General features: G+C 39.7%; 1 protein-coding gene and 1 non-coding gene across 2 annotated transcripts; one reads left to right on the top strand and one right to left on the bottom strand.

Annotated features, from left to right (window-relative positions):
* Positions 1 to 606: 606 nt before the first annotated feature.
* LOC4329096 (uncharacterized) lies at positions 607 to 6,996 on the top strand. The gene is made up of 7 exons (XR_010739636.1): positions 607 to 883; positions 983 to 1,037; positions 1,365 to 1,664; positions 1,919 to 2,774; positions 4,034 to 5,996; positions 6,164 to 6,361; positions 6,516 to 6,996. It is a non-coding gene; the product is annotated as an uncharacterized protein (transcript).
* A 2,758-nt stretch (positions 6,997 to 9,754) lies between these two features.
* Positions 9,755 to 15,633, bottom strand: LOC107275860 (uncharacterized). Its single transcript, XM_026023491.2, has 9 exons — positions 15,427 to 15,633; positions 14,094 to 14,165; positions 13,746 to 13,835; positions 13,588 to 13,630; positions 13,239 to 13,345; positions 11,157 to 11,252; positions 10,537 to 10,727; positions 10,368 to 10,437; positions 9,755 to 10,149 (listed from the first exon to the last, which is right to left on the bottom strand). Exons 1-9 carry the CDS (start codon positions 15,535 to 15,537, stop codon positions 10,042 to 10,044), a joined length of 888 nt encoding a protein of 295 aa, XP_025879276.2. The 5' UTR covers positions 15,538 to 15,633; the 3' UTR covers positions 9,755 to 10,041.
* Positions 15,634 to 23,875: the final 8,242 nt, after the last annotated feature.

The raw sequence follows: 23,875 nt of genomic DNA, 5'->3' as shown, positions 1-23,875 counted from the left end.
GATTCTAAATTGCTACTCCCTCCGTCCCATAATATAAGGGATTTTGACTTTTTACTTGCACTGTTTGACCATTCATATTATTAAAAAAAATTTGGAATTATTATTTATTTTATTTGTGACTTACTTTATTATCCAAATTATTTTAAGTACAAATTTTCGTTTTTTATATTTACGCAAATTTTGGAACAAGACGAGTGGTCAAATAGTGTAAGCAAAAAATCAAAATCCTTTATATTATAGGACGGAGGGAGTATATATTACGACGGAGGAGTATTAGATTTATTCGGCAGTACAGGATGAGAACTAATCCCTCCTGCAAGCAAAATAGAGCGGTCTATTAGCACATGATTAATTAAATATTAGTATTTATTTTTTTTAAAAAGAATCAATATAATTTTTTACAGCAACTTTCATATAGAAATTATTTTGAAAAACACTAGTTTAAAAAACGTGCGCGTGAAAAGTAAGCGCCAAACTCAGCCTATTGCAGTCGGAAGAGGTAAAGTCGTCACTGATGTACGGGCCCCACTTCCGTTCATTGCAAGTCGCTCCCAGCGCACGACCGTCCTGTCGTCTCCTACCCTCGTTCCGGTCAGGGGAATCCCCATTCTCTGCACAGGCTCCCGACCACGAAAAGATCGCTGACCCCGACCTTGACCCGCGCCGTCGCGTCGCCTTCGGAATCCAAGAACGATGCTCGCCGCCGTCCCGGATCGACCTCCATTGATCCGCAAACGCCGCGTCCGCCCCCCGCCCTCCAAGCTCGAGCCTCGCAGCCATCGACCTCGATCCGCTTCGCGCTCTGTCGGAGGCGCATCTTGGTTCTTCCATGGCGACCCCCCATCGGCCATACATGGCGGCAAGCTAGCTCCCGTCTCAATCCGTAGCTTTCCCCTCCTTGAGCCTGGACTACTCCTTTGATTCTTTTGTTCTTTTTTGCTTCACTAGCTAATTGTCTGATTGTACTTCTCTTCTTGCACAGGCGTGGATTTGCAGATGTCGCGGTTCACAGGGCAATTCTGCTGGTTATCCTACAAGTAATCATCTACTCTTCTCTTCTTGATGATTTCTGCAATAAACAATAGTCTGATTCTAGAAGACAGACAGAGCTATCCTGTTGCCGTCGAGACTTTTAACTCTGATTATTGACTTGCGGTTCTCTTCACCTCTTGTTTACTTTGCTGGATTAAATTACTAGGTTACTCTATATGTTTGAGAAAATTGCGTGGATGACACGTGGAAGCTGAGTGTGATCCACTGGGACTGACCACTTCATTTGTTGATAAACTAACCCCTTGATAGTAATGGCATTGACTAATAATACACTAGTTTACTCTGACTTGTAGTTTTCTTTCTTGTTTAAGGTTTGCTGGCTAGCAAGGATAAGGTTGAGCGGAACAGAATATGGTGTTCTACTATGCCCTCTACGTGTTTGAGAAAATGACAGTATGATGAATGCAAGTGTGAACAATCCAAATAACCCACTGATCCCTTGAAAACCAGGACCATGAAAGGAGTAAATTAAGCCAACGGGTGGATAGTCCATTGATAAACCGCCTGCCCAAGGTAAGTCTGTCAGACATGGTGTCTTCACTGACATTGTCACACAGGCCAGCTAGGAGGAAGAGTTCCAGCTCCCTTCCAGTTCCAGGACGTTGTTCCAGGTATCCATCATGTGCTTCTTGATCTCATACCAAACTATTTGGATGCTTCACGCTGTTCAGGTCATCATGCTGCTAAGTTTCTCTTGTTGAATTGATCGATTCCGGCCATTGCTTACCAGGAAAGGGGCATGCCAGCATGGGGCTGCTATTAGTTTCTATTTGTTTTGCATGGTGTGTGGTGTTTGTTTAGTCGATGGGGATGTGTAGATATCATTTATCAAAAAGAAGGCTAACTGTGTTGTTCTACTTGACAGCACTGTTGAATTACACCTGAGTGTAAAGAAGATCGACAAAGATGGCAGTTGTAGCAGGGGCGATGACTGCCCTCATTGCCAAGTTGACTACCCTGCTGATGGACCAATACAAGCTGCAGAACAGTGCGAGGGGCGACATCATATTTATTAAAGCCGAGCTTGAGAGCATTCAGGCTGCCCTTGAGAAGTTGTTTGAGGTGCAGGTAACTGATCGCCAGGTTAAGATTTGGGAGAGGGATGTGAGAGAGCAGTCGTACGACATGGAGGATATCATCGACAATTTCATGGTTCATGTCGAAACCCATTTGCTAGCCAAGCCACATGAACTCAAAGGATTCATGAAGGGAAGTTTGAGCTTGTTGAGAAGAGCAATGGTTCGCTATCGTGTTGCTACCGACATCAAACGTATCAGGAGGCTTGTCAATGAGACGAGTGCACGCCGTGATAGGTATAAGGTTGGTACTATTGTTGCTGCTGCCAAGACTGAGACCGCAATTGATCCCCGTTTAATTGGTATCTATGGAGAGGCTACTAAACTTATTGGCATAAGTGGACCTAAGGAAGAATTGACCAAGCTGCTGATGGATTCCAAGGGCAACTCAAAGAATAAACTGAAAGTGATCTCCATCGTTGGAGTTGGTGGTTTAGGCAAGACAACTCTTGCTAATGTCATTTATCAACAGCTTAGAGGACAATTCGAGTGTCATGCTTTTGTTTCAGTATCCTTAAAGCCTGATCTAAAGAAGGTCCTGAGCAGCATACTCCGTCAATTCAGTGAACAAGGTTATGCTTGGACAGAAACATGGTGTGCTCAGGAAATCATCAACAAAATCAGAGATGAAATTAAGGAAAAGAGGTATAACTAACCAAATACATGCTTAAGATCATTGGGAACATATCCTGTGTACACAAGCCATCACGTGTACACACTGTACACCAACTAACAAATGTCACCAAAAAATCTAGAAAATTTCATACATGTACTTTCAATAGTATTACACCTACAAGTACAAATTCATTATATTTTAGCCGTAACCAAAAAAATGTGACAGTTTTAAGGTTATAATTCTGTCAGAATTTTGTTTCTTGTTGTTGCTCTCTGTAGAATGAATTTGAAGATGGGACTTTACACGTAAATGTAATACTATTAAAAGTACACATATGAATTTTCTTAGATTTTTCTGGTGATATTTGTTAGTTGTTATGTACATGTGAGTGCTTGTGTACATAAGATATGCTCCCAGGATCATCCCATGCTATGTGTAAGCATTTTAGCTTGAAGTACAGCTAGAATTTGGAGCTAGTAGGGATAGTAAAATACATGCACAGACTGCTAGGTGAATTAACAATGAAATTAATCCTTTTATCTAATAAACCAAGTTCAATGGGCTGGCAAAGTAATATTCTAGCTTAGGGTGCTAGGTGTGATAACAACGGGAAGTTCAAGGGGCTATGAAAGAGAAATGTGAATTCAGGGTGTTCGATAAGACAGGCAAAAGCTTAGAGGTCTAAAATACAGTTCTTTTCTTTCGGAAAACTAAAACCAAGATAGCAAAATTACTAGTTTGATCAATTTGGATTCAGGCAACTTCTATTCTTTGAACTTCTCACAAAACTGCAACCCTGTCATATCCTAGGAAATTTTTGCATGTTGGTCCAAATATTATTGACTCTACTCTGTTTGATACCATTAGGCTGCTAATGGGCCGCGTCAGCATCAAATTGGCTGCAAATTTTTATTTATTTATTTAGAAGTCATTCCCTATCTTCGAAAAAGCAAATACATGCTACATAAGTTCAGGAAGTAGTAGCCAGACCTAAAGGTTAGGTAAATAAAATGTTCACATCTAACATGATTGAAACTGAGTTCATGAAACCCTATACTTGTGGGACTGAACTCATGAGACTGAACATGTAGGGAAACTATAGCTTCTGGAGATCCTGTCTTTCCTCTCCCTCACCTTCTGTCCAATGCCAGTACTCGTGGTTCTCAGAGCAGAGCCTTTTGTGCTGTTGAATACTTCATCTGTTACTTGCCTTTGAAAGGATCCAATTAATTGGTTTTCAGTTTCAATTTAACTCATGTCTTGTGCTAATGTTATCACAAAACCACAGGTACTTGATTGTAATTGATGATATATGGGAGAAATCAGCATGGGAATGCATCGAGTGTGCTTTAATAGAAAATGACCGTGGAAGCAGAATAATCACAACAAGCAGAGTGCTTGATGCTGCCACGCCATGCTCTTCTGAGGTTGATCATACCGTTTACAAGCTGCAGCCACTTTCTAGTGATAACTCAAAGAAATTGTTCTACAAAAGGATATTCTACTGTGAAGATGGTTGTCCATTGGAACTGAAGGATATATCTGAAAAAACTTTAAGAAAGTGTGAGGGAGTCCCGTTAGCCATAATCACCATAGGCAGTTTATTGGCCATGAGACCACAAAATTTATACCAATGGGATAGGGTACACAATTTAATTGGTTCTGGACTTGAGAAAAGCCATCATGTGGAGAATATGCGGCACATATTGTCTATTAGTTATTATGATTTGCCAGCCCATTTAAGAGCTTGCTTCCTATATCTAAGTATATATCCAGAGGATTACAATATACAGAAAGATCAACTGATACGCAGATGGATTTCTGAAGGGTTTATACTTGGAGAAGATATGGATACTTTGCATGAAGGAGGTAAATACTTCAATGAGCTAATAAATAGAAGCATGATTCAACCAGCATACATCGACAGTCATGGAAGGGTGCATGCTTGTCGTGTTCATGATATGGTGCTTGATCTTATCACATCATTGTCAAATGAAACAAATTTTGTGACATCATTAGGTGGTCAGCAGCCCACATATCATCCAAACAGGGCTCGCCGGTTATGCCTTCAAAACAGCATATATGACCATACGATACGACAGGAGAAAATGAAGTGGCCCCGCGTGAGGTCACTAATCGTATTCCCTCATGCTACCAACTTGTTGCCATCCCTTTCGAGATTCCGTATTTTGCGCGTACTGGATTTAGAAGGTTGTCAAGACTTGAAGAATCACCAAATTGAGGGTATCAGTGATTTGTTTCATTTGAGGTCTCTAGTACTGAAGGATACAAATATTGGTAGTCTCCCCAAAAAGATTGGCAACCTAAGTTGTTTACATACACTGGACATAAGGCACACTATCATAACTGAACTTCCATCAACAGTCGTTCATCTAAGAAGACTGGTGCGCCTACTAATTGATGCATCGGTGAAGTTACCTGATGGAATTGGGAAAATGGAATGCTTACAGGAAATATCACTGGTTGGTATTAGCAAGTCTCCAAACTTTTTGAAGGAGCTAGGGAGTTTGACAGAACTAAGAATACTCCAGATTTCAGAGAGTACTGGTGCGTGGCATGATAGTTATGAGAATACTTTGATTGATTCTTTGTGCAACCTGCACAAAATCTGTGACCTGTACATCCATGGCTGTAAACTGTCCACAGAGTTCATATCAAATATAAGATGCTCTCCGCGATATCTCCGATATCTTTCATGTGGCCAATTATCCATATTGCCAAGGTGGATCAATTCATCCTTATTGTCCCTCTCCACCATAGATTTGATACTTAATGTACTCCGACAGGATGATCTTCGTAGTCTTGGTGCCTTACAATCTCTATGTTGTCTCCGTCTTAATGTGTTCAAAATTGAACCAGAAAGGTTGGTTGTTGGCACTGAGCATGCAAAGTTCCACTGGCTAGCTGAGTTTTCGTTTACCACTAATGCCATGGGGCTTATATTTAGCCAATATTCTATGCCAAGGCTTGAAAACCTTGAGCTAGCTTTTAATGTTCGAGAGACAAAGTATTTTGATATTGGCTTGGAGCACCTGTCCTCTCTTAAGGATGTCACTGCAAGAATTGATTGCAGGGATTCCAGTATTTTTGAGGTGCAAAATGCAGATGCTGCCATTCGGAGGATTGCATATATGAACTCCAACCAACCTAAGGTTCATGTGATCAGGCATTATGAACACATGTTAATGGATGAGGTGAAGATCCAGAAGGAAACGGAGGAGGAAAAGGAGGTACTTTCTAAATGACTAATTAATGGAAGGCGTAGTAACTTGTAATACATGAAGTTTACATATAAATTTCTGAATCATAGGGTCACTTTTTAAATTCATCGAAACAAAACTGCAAAACTTTGTTTTTCTTTTTTCTTTTTTATTATATCTTTATGTCTTCTTTGCAGATATTGGAAAATAGGATTGGTCCATGGGGTGGAAATGGTGGGGTCACTTGTGACATCAAGGTTGCACCCAAACGCTTGGAAAGCATTACTATTTGTAGCGGCATAATCATCGATGCACTTGCATTTTCTTACTTGGACAAAGATGGAGAGCGACACACGACTAGTTTATGGGGTGGTCTTGGTGGTAGTGTTCAACTGGTGAGTTGATCATTATTATTTTTTATTTTCTTTGCAAAACAAATATGGCATTTATTTCTTTCTTCCTGGATCGAATCCAGTAAAATGAGCAACACAAATACAACTCAATTACATTGCAAGAATTCAGAGGTAATGGACCTTAATTTCCTCGCAGATTGATCTTGATGAAAGAGAGTTTCTTATGGAGGTTATTGGAACTGTGGGTCCATTCAATGTGTTATCTGAGGCTATAACATCACTTACACTTGTGACCAATGTACGTAGCTATGGGCCTTTTGGACAACCACAGGGTACTCCTTTCCGTACTCCACGGAAGAAAAACAGTTGTATCGTGGGATTCTTTGGGCGTTCAGGAACATATCTTGATGCAGTTGGGGTCTATTTTCACCCTATGTAGATCTCAGCAAAGCGCGAAATCCTTTAACCAAACTTGTAGTTTATATTCACATTGTGTCGAATATTTTCTTTTGTTTCTTTACATTTCCTGATATTATGGTCGGACTACTCGTATTTCAATTCTTGTGATCTGTTTTCCTTTCACCTGTTTTTTTTTCTCAGTTGTTCAAATAACATCAAAAGTTGTTTTAGCTTCATATGTAGTGCGCTGCAGTAAAATGATCACGTCATTATGGACAGTGACTCCTGTTTTTTTTCTTAGTTGTTCAAATAACATCAAAAGTTGTTTTAGCTTCATATGTAGTGCGCTGCAGTAAAATGATCACGTCATTATGGACAGTGACTCCTGTTTTTTTTTCTTAGTTGTTCAAATAACATCAAAAGTTGTTTTAGCTTCATGTGTAGTGCGCTGCAGTAAAATGATCACGTCAGTATGGACAGTGACTCCTGTTTTTTTTTCTTAGTTGTTCAAATAACATCAAAAGTTGTTTTAGCTTCATATGTAGTGCGCTGCAGTAAAATGATCACGTCATTATGGACAGTGACTCCTGCTGGAATTCTCAATATGGTTCACCATGTGGAGGTGTGGTTAGGAGTGTAAAGAAAAAACTCGGGCTCGTGAACTCAGCTAGAAAGCCAAACAAGCTGAGCCAAGCATCCTTTTTAGCTCTTCGTTGAAATGAGCTGTGCCCGAGCTAGCTTGCGAGCCAATTGTTTGGCTCGTGACCCTAGGTCATTATGTACTTATATGGATTATTTTTTAGTGGAGTTATTATTTGTCAACTTGTAATTTATTATCTAGATTTTAAAGAATTGAATATATGAATTAGTTTTAAGTACATGTTGTTGATTTATTCTTTGCTTTTCTTAATGATTACAAATTATATATGAAGAGACGAGCCAAACCAAGCCTATTATGTTGTGAGCCTTTGCAAGCTTGGCTCGGCTCATTTCCACCCCTAGGCGTGGTCAAGAAAGAGGATTTTTTGTTTTGATTGGTACCAATCAACAACATGATGTCTATACAAAGATTAGCTTGAAACCGAAATTCCAGCTTATCTCTATCTTAAGATATAAATGCACATCTGCGAATTGAACGAACCATTTTCCGAGCACAAGTCATGTAAGCTTAACTTTTGTTACAGTAGATTGATGTAATATGTATTTGAACAATCCAACAAAATAAGAACAAGTCCAACAAGTTCCACTTAGACTACCAGTAGTCCAAATGAAAACTGACCATATCAGTTTGACTCCGCTTGTACTGTTGGTTTGACTGCAACATCCTCTGTACTAGAACTATTTGCAGCAAGGCTTGCAGTTCTCCCCAACGCCCATAAGAATCATGAATTAGTTTAGGGTTTTCGGAAGTGGCTTACCGTGCGAGAGATCGTCACCTCATGCATAGGGGCATTTCTCTTCTTTTATATGGCGCCGTGGGCTGAAAATCTCCTTCGTCGACATTGCCTTGTGATTGGATATGTAGTCTATGTAGCAGTGCCTTCGAAGATGCTACACTACTTGCTAAAGACTGCATTTTCACAAACATAGTCTGAAACCTTGTTTCTAGCTAGTTAGGCTACAACCAATCCCCTGGCAGCTGCTCAGCAATTCTATTTCAGATTGGTGGGAGTCTTTAACCTCCACACTACAAGGAAAAGAAAGAAACAAAATGATCGGTGCCCTTCTGACTACATGGTGTCAGTGGCGGATCTAGAAATATTTGTGAGCCCGGGCAAATCTAATTAACAACGCCAACGGATATATAATAAATCCCATATAACTTACTATGTACCATACAACATTTTTTTTATCGTATTGTAATTTAGAAGAAAACGATGGTTGTGTTTTTGTAGGCTATGGGACTTAGTAATTTATTATCTTGAAAAGCAAAAAAAAATATAATGGGTGCTAGAAAATTTACTTTGCCTTCAGGTTGCATACGTCTAATAGCTTGCACTCAAGTAATGGGTAAAACGATCTACTAGTAAACAATCATGGTGCTTTTGGTTACTCTAGATGATTGTGTATGTAACATCTATTAACAGATTATTATAACATACTTATATTGCTTCATGCTGGCTGCTGCATGCTGTGGCTAAGCACCGTGAGTTAGAACTAATCTAATGATGCATGCGACGCTGGAGCCCGGGCAATTGCCCGGGCTTGCCGGGCCCTAGCTCCGCCGCTGCATGGTGTGATGTTTGGCTATAGCGTAATCAAAGAATTTTCAATCAGAAGTCGCAAAGTGAAACCCAAGTAGCATTCCTAATAAAGGAAAATATAGACCTAATAGCACATTCTAGGCCCACCTAATGGCTAGCGCTTCCTTAAGTTGTGTTCCTTGCTCCCTTGTAATCCCCTAAAGAGTCACTCTTTAGCCGGTTGTCTTTTCTTCTTTTGCTGATTGTACCAATTGGCAAACTTTATTTCTTCTAATATATCCAGCAAATCTCTTGCTGATTGCAGTTTCAAAAATAATGGTGCTGTGAGACTCGAGGGCGATACAACAACAATAAAAAAACTGGAGCACCTATGATCATGACACGAGTTTGTCAAGATGTATGTGTGGCCATGGGTGGACCTCGTCAATGGATGAGTTAGTCTCAGTTGGCCTGAAATCAACAAACAAAATCAAATAGTTTTTTTTCTAGTATAACGGATTCGAGTCACTCAATTAATTCTTGCAATGACGGAAAGGGGAAACATTTCGAATTCAATGTTTGGATTTAATTCCAACCAGGTTTCAAAAGATAATCTGTTCATTGCAGCTCATATGAATAGTAATTAAAGAAAGACATATCTGGAGTACTGGAGCTCACATTAGACCTATGGAGCATTGGATCAAGAATAAATTTTCAGCAATGCTTAATTCTTGACCTTGGCAAATCTCAGTAAAATTATTAGTCAATAATAATAGTATATCCTTCCGCATTCCGCTGTCAAAAGAACAAAAAAAAAATCTTCCCCACAAGAATAAAAACATATCAACCTCAATTTTCCAGATCATGCAAAACATGATCAACAAAACTCAAATTATTTTCCTGCAACAGTTCAACATTATCATCAAAATATATTAAATTCTACAGAAGAATTTAAACCAACACCCAACATGTCACAAAGAAGTATCAATACAAGAGTGCTTCTCCAATTTATTTTATTTTTAGATGTTCAAAGCAACGAAAGCATAAAGTGATTCTTTTGCATGACCTTTCCTTATTCCCTAGCTGCAATTCACATGAGGATAGTTTATCATTTCAGTGCCTTGTAGCAACCAGGTTGGTTTAAACCCTCGGCATGTGACCTTGAACTGGAGGAGGTAGTCCTCCCATTTTTCCACTCCTCACTTTGACCAACAGTTCTTGGAGCCATTGCTGCATTGTAGGGTCATCCTGCATTTGTAGTAAAACAAATTTATATTCAGAGTTGATTGCAATTATCAGCCTAGTCTAATAGTACTTCAGTTGGATGATACATACTACCTCAAAATATAATAAATTCTGGTTGTATATCTTGTCCATCCAGGTACATAGCTAAAAATTATTATAATTTGGGGATGGAAGTAGTAGTAATTTTTAGTGAAAATGTATATCTACAATACACAACTCACCTTAGTAAGATTGTTGAATGTCCCATCTATAAGTGTGGTAGGAAGGCAAGTCTGCAGTGCCTCCAAGCCCCTGGAACATTGCAGAGGAGGTAGATCGAAATGGCATTGCTGGCTTTAGAAGTTTGAAAAAATGAAGATAATTCTGCAAAATGAAAGTGAGGAAACAAACCTAGGATTGTCTGTGATCCTAAGGTAACAGTGGATAATGTGCTTCAACAACCTTGGGGAGGGCTTGTCATCCATTGAGGTCACCATGCCTGCTAAGGCAGTCCCCACAGCGAAGAACCGATCAGCAGTAGCGCAAATGTAACCAAGCCCAGCGTCATCCAAGACAATCTTTTCAATAATAAAAGTTGCCACCTGCATATATAGGTGAGTAAATCAGTGAATGGATGCAATTTCTAATAAGTTTACCAGAATGGAATCAAAGTGTATGTCACTGAAAACACACATATAAAAATGCAAATATATATATGATATACTTACCATAGATATATACATGATTAATACATAGGTAACAAAAAGAAAATGGCAATATCTAGATTGTTAGATTGGTACAATTATATCAATCAATGAATTGCTACAAAGTATTCCAAAACAGCAAGACCCAAAGTATACAAAGAATCACTATATATCAATAAATGAATTGCTACAAATTATACTTTGAGCTGATGCTAGCTGAAAATAAAAATGTGCTCCTATCAAACTTTACATAGGAAAGAATACTAAAAGACAATTAATTAAAGGTGATGTTATTTTAGGAGAGGATTGATATGGCTGGTTACTTACAGTTTTTGAAAGCTCACTGCCTACCGCCATGGCATGCAGGCAGAGAGGAACAAATTCATATTGCAGTAGAAAATTGATGACTTCTGTACCTTCAGCCTGCATGTATCACAAGTAAAAGAAGCTTATGGCTATGTACATCCGTTTCGATGTAGAGGCCGGTTTAATCCATTATCTAACAAAAAGTAAAAGAAGCTTCATTTTCATTTTTCATAGGCATGTTTGTGGAACACCCCAAGAAAGAAAGAAAGGTTTCTTATGTTGCATGTACATAAAGAAAATTATAGGTCCTTTTTCAAGGCTTTGCCATTTTAGCCATAGATACAAATTAATTTGGCTTCAACTGCAAACTATACAACACTGAACCATAAAGTTCATACTAGCTCTGTATCTAAATATACGACATTCTTGAATTTATTTAATTTTTGGTGTGCAACTATGACCACTATTTATATATAAGAATATAGCAATAATATCTAACAAAATTATAATTATAAAAAGTACTTATAAAGAAAAGAGTAAATTTCAGATTGGACCCCTTTTCATTACCATAGTTGCACAATGGGCAAGGGTCTATCAACACTTTTCACTTAGCACCATCTAACCTTGCCAAAACATACCAGTTTGGACTAGGTGTAGTGGGGTACTGCCTTGAGCTGCTACCATGGCTATTTCACCCAGGGTGAAGGATGAGGTGAGCACTGATCATAAGGGGATAAACGGCATATATCATGCTGGATTAGATCAAACCAATGATGGCTCCTATGTGCTATGTGTTGAGAGGCCAGTGGCAACTGGCAAGACGATTCGCATGGCCAGGCAATTGACTCAAATAGAAACCAACTTTGATGCTTACGTGCCTTGTTCTGCCGCTCGTGTGCCTGTAGCTGGCGCTATGTTGCAGTCAAGCTGCCGTGAGAAGATCAAAGCAAAGCAATGCATCAGGATCGGCAGTGCCACCGCTTATGTAGTTATGCTTGTGCGGATGCCGGATGAGCTAAGGAGCTCAAAACTGTCCAATGTCCACCCTTTCCCTTGCTCGAGGTCCATTAGTCCATTCATGTCCATCACTAGCACCTCTGGTGTGCCAGCTGTGCGCTCGACCCCACGCTTCGCTAGCTCCTCCCTCTAAAGTAGGCAACAGGAGTTGGGCACTGCTGCACTACTCCTTCTCCCTACAGATCAAACCACTGGAGTTGGGCACGATGCAGCAGATAGCAGAGAGAGAAAGAGTGGGGGGGAGCAATGGTGTTGCCACATCTCTGATGGCCCATCGGACGTGGAGAAGACAAGAGATGGACTAGAGTGAAACAAATGGTAAGTTTAAGTGGTTCAAAGTGAAAACCTTGGCTAAGATATGATCCAAGCTGCAACATGGGTAAAAATATATGGACCACACTGAAATTTACTCGAAAAGAGTAAATTTCAGATTGGACAACAAATGGTAAGTTTAAGTGGTTCAAAGTGAAAACCTTGGCTAAGATATGATCCAAGCTGCAACATGGGTAAAAATATATGGACCACACTGAAATTTACTCTAAAGAAGAATATACCAAATATGATTTATTCCATTTTTGAGGGTTACTGATGGTCAAATTTTGACGGGGTAAGGTTAATAATGTTTATATGTTTAAATATAGAGGGAGTAATTTTAAAGAAGTTATTGAGATATCTATACTAGTTTTACTGGTATGAATTGAAACAAACAGTTGAATTTATTAAACCTCAGTGATGCTAATAATTGTCTCATGTGCTGATAATATATTTGCCAGTTATTTTGGATATAAACTATATGAATTCATCAAATCCTGCTATACATGACAAAAACTTTTAGACAGTAAGAAGAAACATTACAGTGAACGCTACTTTTTGTAGTAAGGATTTTCTTATTATACACCAAGTAATTGTGAACTGTTCATTGCACTTCTCATGAATAATCAAACATTTACCATTTGTAGTGGAGGTAGTGAACTATCCCTCCTTTTTTTAACTTAAATGCAAAGAAAAATTGTTTCATTACCTGCTAAAGAATTTTCAGAGTAATAACTGATTTTTTTTATTGCCAAAGTTTCCAGTATGTATTACCTTCACAAGAGCACCAATGACACCCAAGCTGGTCAGCCGCAAGTATTCAAAAGGTCTGGTCTTGCTGGTATTTTCCAAAAATGAACATAGGTACAATGGAATATGAGCTGAAAATAAAAAGAATCGAAAGGGTGAATGTTACAAACCAATCCAAAGCTCAAAAGGTTTGTACCATGAAAGTGAAAAAAAAATACTATAAACTATCTAGATTGGTAGCAAGGCCTACACTGACCTATGGAATATCTAGTACCACATGATAATGAATCGCAACATTTAGGTAGGATGGAAAATAATTAACAATACACATCAAAAGTTTCAGATATGATATACAAAGGGTTGTGCTCATTACCTTTTAAGAAATGGCTCCTAGTCTCGGGATGGGATGCAACACACTGCAATAAAGAAAAGAAAGTAAAAAAGAAAAAGGAAAGGTGACATAAGATATGATATATGGAAAATAGCAGCTTTAATATTTTCTAGTGGTGTTGTATTCTTCTTAGCGTGTACCTGAAGAAGTGCAAGCGCATTGCAGACTCGACTTGAAGCAAGTAATGATAATGTTGGGGGTGAAAGGACAGGGTAGACTACTATAATCTCCTATTTATTATAGCAAGAATAAAAACATATGAGTACCCATTAACACAAATAAAAGTGAGCTCAAACATTAATAAATTACATTAACCCATAATTGAGATATGATAGAACTCAATTGTGTTTTAATTGCTGAATTGTGGAGAATGGTTGACTAAAACACTTCTTTTTTTGGAGGGGAAGGGGGGTGTTGAGGGGCTCCTCAACAAAAGATTGATCATGGACATACAACACAATGGATAAACTACTACTCAAGAATGTTACCTGTAGCAGCACAATAATTGTGCCAAAAGAGTGCCACAATAGTGGAGCCAAATCTGGAAACATCTCCCTTTTCTAAAAATATAGACAACAACATCACTACAAATGCATAATTTTTCTTTGTATGACAATGTAATAGGACAATAACTGAATATTGTTTATGTAAGGACCACAACAAAATCAATCAACATAAAAATAAAAAAAAATATTTTTTGGTGAATTATTATGAAAATATTATTGATAATAGAAATAATTAATATCTTAGATCACCAGGGACCCAGAGTTAAGTGACCTTACATATTAACCAGGGTTTTGGCCCACCATGATGTAGAACATATCCCATGCCACCGCTTTTTGCTGATGCTACTAGCTATTTGTTGTGTGTTTTGCATGGGTTATGAAAAAAATCATGCAAGTACCACTATCTCAAGCAGTGCTTTGCTAAGGAATACAGTGAAATATTTCCATTTTATATAAATGTTATGCTTCTTTATGTGTTGGTTTTAGTTCTTGTGTTTTGTTCAAAGACTCTTGTTTCCTTTGTTTGTTATTATTAATGGGGGATATCTATTTACTTAATTAGGATATTTGGTTTGTTTATTATATATGTTGTCAGTTATTTTAGCTTTTTAGAATTTGTATGCAGTGTGCACAACGTTTCTGGTCATGTGTTGACTTTCCATTTAAGAAAAAAAGGGAAGTTTATAATGTGAGTAAATTTTGTATTGTTGTGATTTTGGATTTCTACGCTGCAATAAGTTTATACTACTTAAGTTTCCTAGTTAGATCTATTTTGTTTCGGCTGTCTACTTTGATATTGCGACAAAACAGGCATCCTTTTGGTGGCTTTTCCAAAAGCCATTGTTGGTCCTCTAATGCTGGAAGAAGAGAAAGCAATTAAGGTTTTCGCTCTTTCCAAAATCAACACAGCCAAGAAACTAGAGTACATATCCCATAAACACTGCCATGGTTTCATTATCTATTTTCAACACTGCCATGGTTTCATTGGTTTGGCACAAGCAACTAGTGGAAGCGTGGCCCATGTGATCTCCTAGCAACCCCCTCCCCCCCCTCTATATATATATATATATATTCCATGTGTTTTAGGCAATCCATCTTTCAAACCTCGATTTTTGCATCTATCTACTGCTAGAGAGGCCGATGTCTTCCAATAATGTTTAGCAAAATATTTGCCTTTTGAAAATCTTGAACCAAGAAAGGGGACCTTACTGTTGTATTCATTATATGAGTAAATATGAAATTACGAACAATACAACCCTTTAATCTCAAATAAAAAGAATAGTTATAATAGATAATGAAGAAAAATATGCATTACCTTGCGTAGTTCAGCCAGAGCATGCCCTCTGAGATCTGGATCTAGCAGATCAAGAACAAGCCGTTGAGCAAGTTCGGGGTCGGTAGGGTTAGGAACCTGGATAGTTGACATTGTGAAGTGAAGATGAGATTCAAGTGAAGAGATTCAAAACTATAGCAAGAGAAGCACGAAGCAAGCAATCCCTGATGCTTCTGCAAGAAAGAAATAGAACTTAGGATGCACCTAGCCATTGTGGTGTTTAAATAGTGCAAAGAAAGATGGCGTGCATTTAATCGTATCATAATGAATCGAATCATTTTTATGTAGCAGCAAATAAATGCACCTTATCTTGTCGTTTTCTTTAAATATATGGGCATGTATTATTTTGTTTAAAATAAAAAATTCAAAAACCAAATTGCCGCATTATGCGGCGAGCCATTAAATGATAAGTATCAATTGTTCATTTTTTTTTCATGCTGCTCTTATCACAATAACCGAGGGACAAAGATATCGGAGGTCCTTTCGTTGTTTTTAAGGGAAATTATCAATGTTTGTTTACTCTTTTGTTATGATCCTTGTTTGCTAGTGATGAAACACTCTGGTAATTGAATGATTTAGGTAGAGTTTATATTGGGAATAGCATATAATCAGGTTAGGGATAAAGAATAAAGAAGTTGTGCTGAATGCACAACCAAGTTTTTTTTGTTTGATGTACACAAATTGGAGGGCCCACATATTAATCAAAACCACCTACAATTGAGCCCAACTAAGGTACAACATGTAGGGGAATCACTAGGCAGCTACCCAACCGAAGGAGTGGCCGAGAGGTGGGCCAAAAGGTTGGATGGACCACAAGGACGCCCAAACCGACTTTGGCTCCCCTCGCCATGTGCTTCAATGTGTAGGTTGTTGATGACTTCCCAAAGGCGGTAAACTCCTGCAAGCCATCCACGAGGTGGCAACCTCCAAGAGTAATATGTCTAGGATACTTGCTGAGGATGCATGGTCAAGTATCACGCTAGTTTTAACAATGAAGAAATGCACTTGGATTGGCTTAGTTCACTCTCGAACACCGTAGTAGATAAACTAAGTGCACAAGGGTGCGAGAGTTCTTGCAAGGGCTCAAGATAATGCAATGAAGTGCGAGAAACCTTGCTCTTGCTGCTAGTGAGGATGCCTTTATACACGCGCCAAGACAAACTAGCCATTTGGGGCAAAATCCACAAGTCACAGTGGTATATCGGTCAGGCTGCAAAAAGCAGACTGGCCATCAAGGCAACAAGTAGAATACTAGCTGCTACCTGTCACATCATAGGGGGCGAGTCTAACCACCATGGGTGGCCTGGTATGACCGTTCTTAGCTCGGTTAGACCGCCATTAGCTTGGTCTGATCGGTCTCAGCTCTATCTCCCTAGTCAGATCGCAATTCACCCATCAGTCGGAGCACATGCCACTTTTCAAGATAACCGTCTATCAGAAAAAGACGATTTCACATGACTCGGGTATCTTATTTCAACATTTTTTGCACTTTATGGAAAGCTTGTTCATAAGGCTATCCACCTATGAGCAATCCATCTAATAGTCACAATTTTTCTCAAGGATATAGGGCTCAAACTCCAAAAGATACTCTACCGGACATACCCACATGAGGCCACTCACTCCTATTGGACATGCCCACTTCTCTCATTGTTTGGATTTTGAGAAAACTCGCCACACTTGCCTAGAACCACACCTAAACATGGCCAACTCTTTGTTTGTCAACACAACCAACTCCAACGAGACTTGCGGGTGGACAAGATATAAAAGCCAAGCATGATACACATCTAAACAAGTCTTACCACATGTATGTCAAAGGCTCTAGTTTAGCCTAAAAAGAATCAAGATCCGACCCGGACTCCTCACTCAAACCATAAAAAACCTTAATGTGCATGGCTAAGGAAAACGATCATGCATATAAGATTGAGTGATTTGCACATGGTTCAAATCAAGCCACTAATCATTGATCCCTCTTAATAATATGATGCCTATGTAGCAACCCGGTCTTTGCTCCAAACATCAAGACCAACAAAAGACTAAGAAAATCATTCTTAGCTTCATCATATATTTGCCTTGCACTCATCCAACTTGGGGTCAATTCCTGCTCTATGATCAACACTTGTGATATTCAGTTGAACCATCTTCATATAGTAGTCTTGGTCAATCTTTATCAAGAATACCTTGTCATTATGAGCTTGATTCCATCCTTATCAACACAGATGATGCCTTTTACTTGATGACCATCAAGCTATGGTTCTACCTTTAACTTCATCATGGTAGGATTTATTCCTTTGCAAGATTTAAAGGAAATCTATTACTCCTAACAAATCGGTCATCATCCTCCACTTGATGACCAATCGATTGCATATGAAATATATAAATCAAATGGGACAATTGATCATTTGACCCTATTTTGAAGGCTAACTAGCGATCTGACCCAATTTTTCTTAGTTTGCGTATTTAACCCTGCTTTTCAAAATTGAACATAACGCCTGACCCTATTTGCACTACCCTGTTAGGGTTTCATTTAGAAAAAAAGGAAAAAATATAATAATTATTTAAACCAACCAAAAAAACCCTCACTCCAACCCTATCCATTTGGGCATCTCCTGACCTCCCTTCTCTCTCTGGCTCATCTCTCTCGGTGAGGAGAAAGAGGGGGCGGGCACTGGCGTGCAGAGGGAGGGAGGCAACGACGGCACTGGTGCGCGGAGGAAGGGAGGCGATGGTTGCATCAGTGCGCGGAGGGAGGGGTTGCCAACGGTGACGGCTGTTGCATGGAGGGACAAGCAGGATGAGTGCAGAGAGGAGATGATGGTGTTGTTGTTCTTGGCTAATTGGCTTACTCTTTGATCAATATTTGATCGTCCTGACAATTGGTGTTGCATAATGCTTTCTCACCACTGCAAGACCAAAATCAATCTACCAAAATTATGTCAAATTTTGTTTACTTAAATCTATCAAATTGAAGTCAAATTTGTTAAATTGATTTAATTTTGTCAAATTGAAGCCAAATCTATCAAGCTTTGTGTCAAATGTGAAAGATATATCAAATTCGTTACAAATACGTCAAAAGGTTCGAATATATGCATGTTTTGATATAATAGTGTCAAAAAAAGTAAGGGTAAAGGGACTATTTGACCATTAGTTAACACTGTTAACTCGCCTTAACGTAATAGAGTCAACCTTTATCTTTGATTTTGGAAAGTGTGGTCAAATAAGAAAACTAGAAAAAGTTGGGTTAGATTGGTAGTTTGGCTTCGAAATAGGATCAAATGACCAATTGCCCAAATCAAATTGTCGAGCATTCATTAACACCACAAAGTGTCATATATACGCAAGCGAGCTCAATTGCAAAGATCAAATATAAAGAATAGGTGAACAACATGGATCCAGAACATGCATAATAAGTGTATAGGATTCGCTTCCCCTGAATATATGCATACAAAATATTTCAGTGAGAGGCAAATGTATGAATAAAAGTTGAACCAATGGGAGTTTATCCGATACATACATAGAAGTCATGTGGAAAAGATATAGATCAGATAAGCATAAACACGTATCTTCATAGTTTTCATGTTTTCAATATAGAGGAGACTAAATAAGATTAAGCTCAATTAAACATTAGTCTCACATGAATATATCAATAACATGATAATCATATACATGAGCCTATCAAAATGTAGATGGAGATAAGAAATGATACATATCGCTTTATCTCTGGATTTCATCCTTGATGTGATTAAGGTCCATTGCCAAAGAAATCATTTCTATCATATCTTATTATCAGGAAATATCCTAGTTGATAATAGGGTTGATAATTTACATAGAGTAAAAGGTTATTCCCATAAAAGTCAAGTTATCATTTATTCCAAAATATTGCAATCATTTCTCTCTTTGGTGATGGATGATAACCTCTCATCATTATTTTTTAATTTCAGATGTAAATGATACTACTCAAAGAAACATTAGTCTCATATAATTAGATTTTCAATTAGTAACCAAAACCAAAATAATATCACTTGAACTTACAACCTCTATGGAATATATTTTGCTCCAGTTTTCAGCAACATATAGGATTGCATGTAGCGCAGTTGGCTTGGCACATAGTTGTGTGATCAGACGGTCGAGCATCCGGTCCATGGGATTGACAAATGAGCCTCACACAGGGGGATTTTCCCCTCTTTCCCCGAGATGACTTCGGTTGGTCCCAACTAGGTAAAGGGTAAACACATTGGAGGATTTAGATATTCCAAGTCCTTAGAAAAAAAGCGTGTGTTGAACCGGGTGGTTTCTAATGTAGTCTGAGAGCGGGCTGAGCCATATGGTCTAATATGTGTGCACTAGCTAGTAGAACTTGGTCCTCTAAATGGCCCATCTAGCAAAAAGGCCCTCGACATGGTTCATCCTTCCTAATGTGTACACTAGCTGAACTTGGGCCTCGAAATGGCCCATCTAGTACCAAGGCATGATGTGGTAAATAATAGTACATCCTTTCTTTCTATATAACTATAACCAACTCAGCCTTCTGTACTTATATGCAAGACAAGAAGGCATTTCCTTCAGGAGTTTCAAACTCTCAAATGAGATAGAAAACCTCTTTTACATCCCACTTCCCGCACAAGCTGTTTCTCAATGGCAAATTTTGGCAAGCTCCATCCAAGCAATATAATTCAATACTGATCCTGACCAATGGAACTACACGTGGAAGCCTAACCACTTCCAATCCAAGAAAATGTATGACCTCTTCTTTGCCCACATTCAGCCTGAGATTTCGATCACTCTGATATGGAAAAGTAAATGCACAATGAAGATAAAGGTCTTCTTATGGTTGTTGCTTATGGATAGACTAAACACCAAAGAACTCCTCCAAAAAAAAATTTCAAAACCCAAGGGGGAGCCAGATGCAATATCTGTGATTCTACAACAACTGAAGACTACCTTCATCTGTTCTTCACATGCCCTTTTGCCCAACAATGCTGGAACCAGGTTGGTATAACATGGAACTTAAGGAATTCATGAATATGGTCACAATAAGAAGTCTCTTCCCTCACTCTTTTTTCATGGAGGTCATAGGAATTGGATGCTGGCTTATCTGGGCCAGATGGAATGATGTCATTTTCAACAACATACCGATCAACTTTGATAGATGGAAAGCATATTTCAAGAAGGATTTTACTCGGCATATGCACAGAGTAAACGAGGCAAACAAACCCAGTTGGCAATCATCGATACACAACTTAAATTAGATCTTTCTTTTGGTCTCAATTTTTCTTCTTTCTTTCCTTCATGTTCTGTCTCTCCCTCTCCTTTGTAAATTTTCGCCCCTGTACAATATCTATATATTTAATATAGCGCAGTAGGAGCCTCTCCTGTTGTTTTAACCGTAAAAAATAAAAACTAAGGGACATTTACTCCTATAAAGCAAAACAACCATGATGCCACTTCACCTGCAAACATGCATAGATAGTTAGATCGACGGCCCTGCTCTCATCTGAGCTATCCTGATCGCATACACCAAAACTGCCTCTTGAGTCTTGAGTCCTAATCAATTAGCAGGCTGTGCATTTTACAGGCCCATAATACTTCATACCTAGCCCAAGATAGATGGAGGTATCAATGACCCATCCAATATTAATCCTCTGGGTTACACACTTCCTTGTGAACCCCATCATCGGCAAGTGATGGGTGGTGCCCTGTCTTCCTTGGATAGAAACTGGCAGTACATTTCCACTCTCCACGCTCAAAGACCTAGGAAGGGGTAGCTAATGTGTGGCTGACTGCACGTGGGCTCGGGCGCATGGTCAGTCCATCGCCTCTATACATATGTAAAGTTTATACATATTTATATTTATACATATGTGTAGGTATGGGGTTATATATATATATATATATATATATACACACACACACACGGTAACGCTACATAGCGCATGTGGCGTGCTACCAACAAGGTAACGCCAGTAACAACAGCAGCCCGCCCGCTTTTTTCCTTTTTTTGCGCTCACAACATCTCACGTCCTGATTTTCCGTTTCTCTAATGAAGCCATGGAGGCCCACCTTGCTTCTCTGGTATGTGTTAAAAAATACTCCCACCGCTCCATTAGGATGAAGTTAAAAATTTACTGGGTATATTATCTGTTTAGGAAAACTTGTTCTGTTAGTAAAACGATTGCTTTATTAATCTTTTGGATTCTTTTTCCCACATTCATCCAATAGTTCTAATCTCCGTAAACAATTTCCTCAGCTAAATCCCACATTCATTCGTTAGTTTACTTTCAGTAAAAAAATTCCTCAGTGAAATGAGACCAACCAGACCTCTGTATACACGTAATAATTTTTTTACTCACATCTATCTATACTAGTTAAAATTTTACTCATGTGATAAAAATATTACTCCCCTATATGTACACGTAGTTAAAATTTTACTCACATAATAAAAATATTACTCCCCTACATGTACACGTAGTTAAAATTTTACTCACGTAATTAAAATTTTACTCCCCTTCTATGTACAGGTAGTTAAAAATTTACTCCTTGTAGGGACTCAATAAAGATTAGAAAGAAATTTCACTCCCCATTATTTTTCATTGATCGGTGGATAATATATTTTACTCACTTAATGCCGTATATAAATTGAACATCCTGAGTAAAAAAATTGCAAACACCGGTAGAGAAACCATTTTTGTTGGTCGACCAAATTCCACAATAGTCCCGGTTACAATAAAAACCGTAATCTTTAGTCCCGGTTAAAAAGGTTAGAGCTACTTTTTGATCTTTAGTCTCTGTTGGTGTACCAACCGGGAAAAAAGATCGGCATGCGCGGAGAGATCGAGGCGTACGCGTGAATCGGATCGAGATAAATATCTCCTCCTCCCTCCCGGTTCTATCTCCTCCTCTCCTCACACCCTATCTATTCTTCTCCTCTCCTCCGATCCCCTTCTCCTCGCCATCTTACGTGCCGAGGATCCTCTCCTTCTCTCCTCTCCTCCTCCCCAACCCTCCGGCGGGCGGCGACGGAAGCAGCGGCGGGATGGAGGCCGGCCGGTGGCGGCCCGGCGCGAGGTGGTGGGATGAGAGGCCGGCCCCGGCACCGGCGGGGCGCGGGGTGGCGGAATGGAGTCCGGCCGGCGGCGGCCCGGCGCGGGGCGGCGGGATGGGAGGCCGGCCGGGCAAGGGGCGGTAGGATGGAGGCCGGCCTTGCCCTCCCCTCCTGGGCCCAGATCTGTGGATGATTTTTTCTTTTCTTTTTTGATGATTTGTGGATGTTGATTTCTGGATGTTGATTTGTGAATGTGTTTGTGAATGTTTATGTGAATGGTTCTGTGAATGTATATGTTGTAAATGAATCTGTGTGAATATATTTGTGATGTTGTGAATGAATATATTTACTGTGAATGAATCGATATGAACGAAGAAAAAAACTAAAAAAAAATAAAAGAGAAAGAACCGAAGGAGGAAAAAAAGTCTTTAGTCCTACTTAGTAAGATCAACCGGGACAAAAGATGATGGATTTTTAGTCCCGGTTATTTCACCCGGGACTAAAGATACATTCGTAGTCCCGGTTGTATAACCGGGACTATAGGGGGTTCCTAACCGGGAGTAAAGCCCCTTTCGCCACCAGTTAAATAAGACTTGGGACCATTGTAGAGTAAAAAGAATAATAATGGATAAACACAATACACAACACAGGACCCAGGCACCCGGTGCGCGGAGTTGCCGAGGCCATGGTGGTCATGGAGCGTGGAGGAGACATCCTCCTCTATGCTTCTCCCCAGCAACATTCTGCATCTAAACCAGTAAGAAGCTAGCGACGACCTCCTCAATCCTCGTCTCTGACCACTGGATCCATGCCGAATTGCTCCTTCACTGGGTCGAGCAAGATCTGCTTCCCTACCATCTTGACAAACAAAGAGGATGCAGAGAGGGTAGCAGAAGGGCCTGCGAGGAACTCGATACAAATTCAACCGCAGCCCCAATTCCATATTCCCATCCTGGCCGCCAGTAGTTGTTGGCATAGAAACACCCAAGCAGGATCAAGGCTCCTGGTGGGGGGCGGCGACGATGGATTGATCCCGGTCGGAGGGGTTCACCGACGACAGTGCTCCTGCATGTTGGCCCCGGACAAAGCAAGGCTCCTCTCTGGCCGTGAGCCTAGAGCGCCGCCACCCTAGACGTTGGGCACCGGCGGTTTAGGCGGAAAGCGGAGTAGCCGGAGGCCACCGCCGATCAAATCCCGTGGGCACTGCCTGCTCCACGCCAGCAAGTCCTCGCCTAGTGCCTGGATCCCGCTGCTTGCGTATTGGAGGCTTCCGTCGGCCGTCGTTGCCTACTCACCGAAGGCCGTCGATGTCACTGGTGTTGCTCCTCTCACCGCCTGCTGTGGATGCGAATTGCTAGATCCGAAAAATTAGGATGAGGAATGAGAGAGAAA

The sequence above is a fragment of the Oryza sativa genome, chromosome 2 (assembly GCF_034140825.1).
Source record: "Oryza sativa Japonica Group chromosome 2, ASM3414082v1".
Classification (NCBI taxonomy): Eukaryota; Viridiplantae; Streptophyta; class Magnoliopsida; order Poales; family Poaceae; genus Oryza; species Oryza sativa.
The sequence above is the reverse complement of the archived record's forward strand: the minus strand, read 5'-3'. Positions and strand labels throughout refer to the sequence as shown.

Coding starts and splice junctions, on each gene's coding strand:
- LOC107275860 (XM_026023491.2), bottom strand. CDS start 15,537: ATGTCAACTATCCAGGTTCCTAACCCTACCGACCCCGAACTTGCTCAA. Junction 14,166..15,426: donor CTCTGGCTGAACTACGCAAG/GTAATGCATATT, acceptor CTATATTTTTAG/AAAAGGGAGATGTTTCCAGA. Junction 10,728..11,156: donor GCAGTGAGCTTTCAAAAACT/GTAAGTAACCAG, acceptor CTATATATGCAG/GTGGCAACTTTTATTATTGA.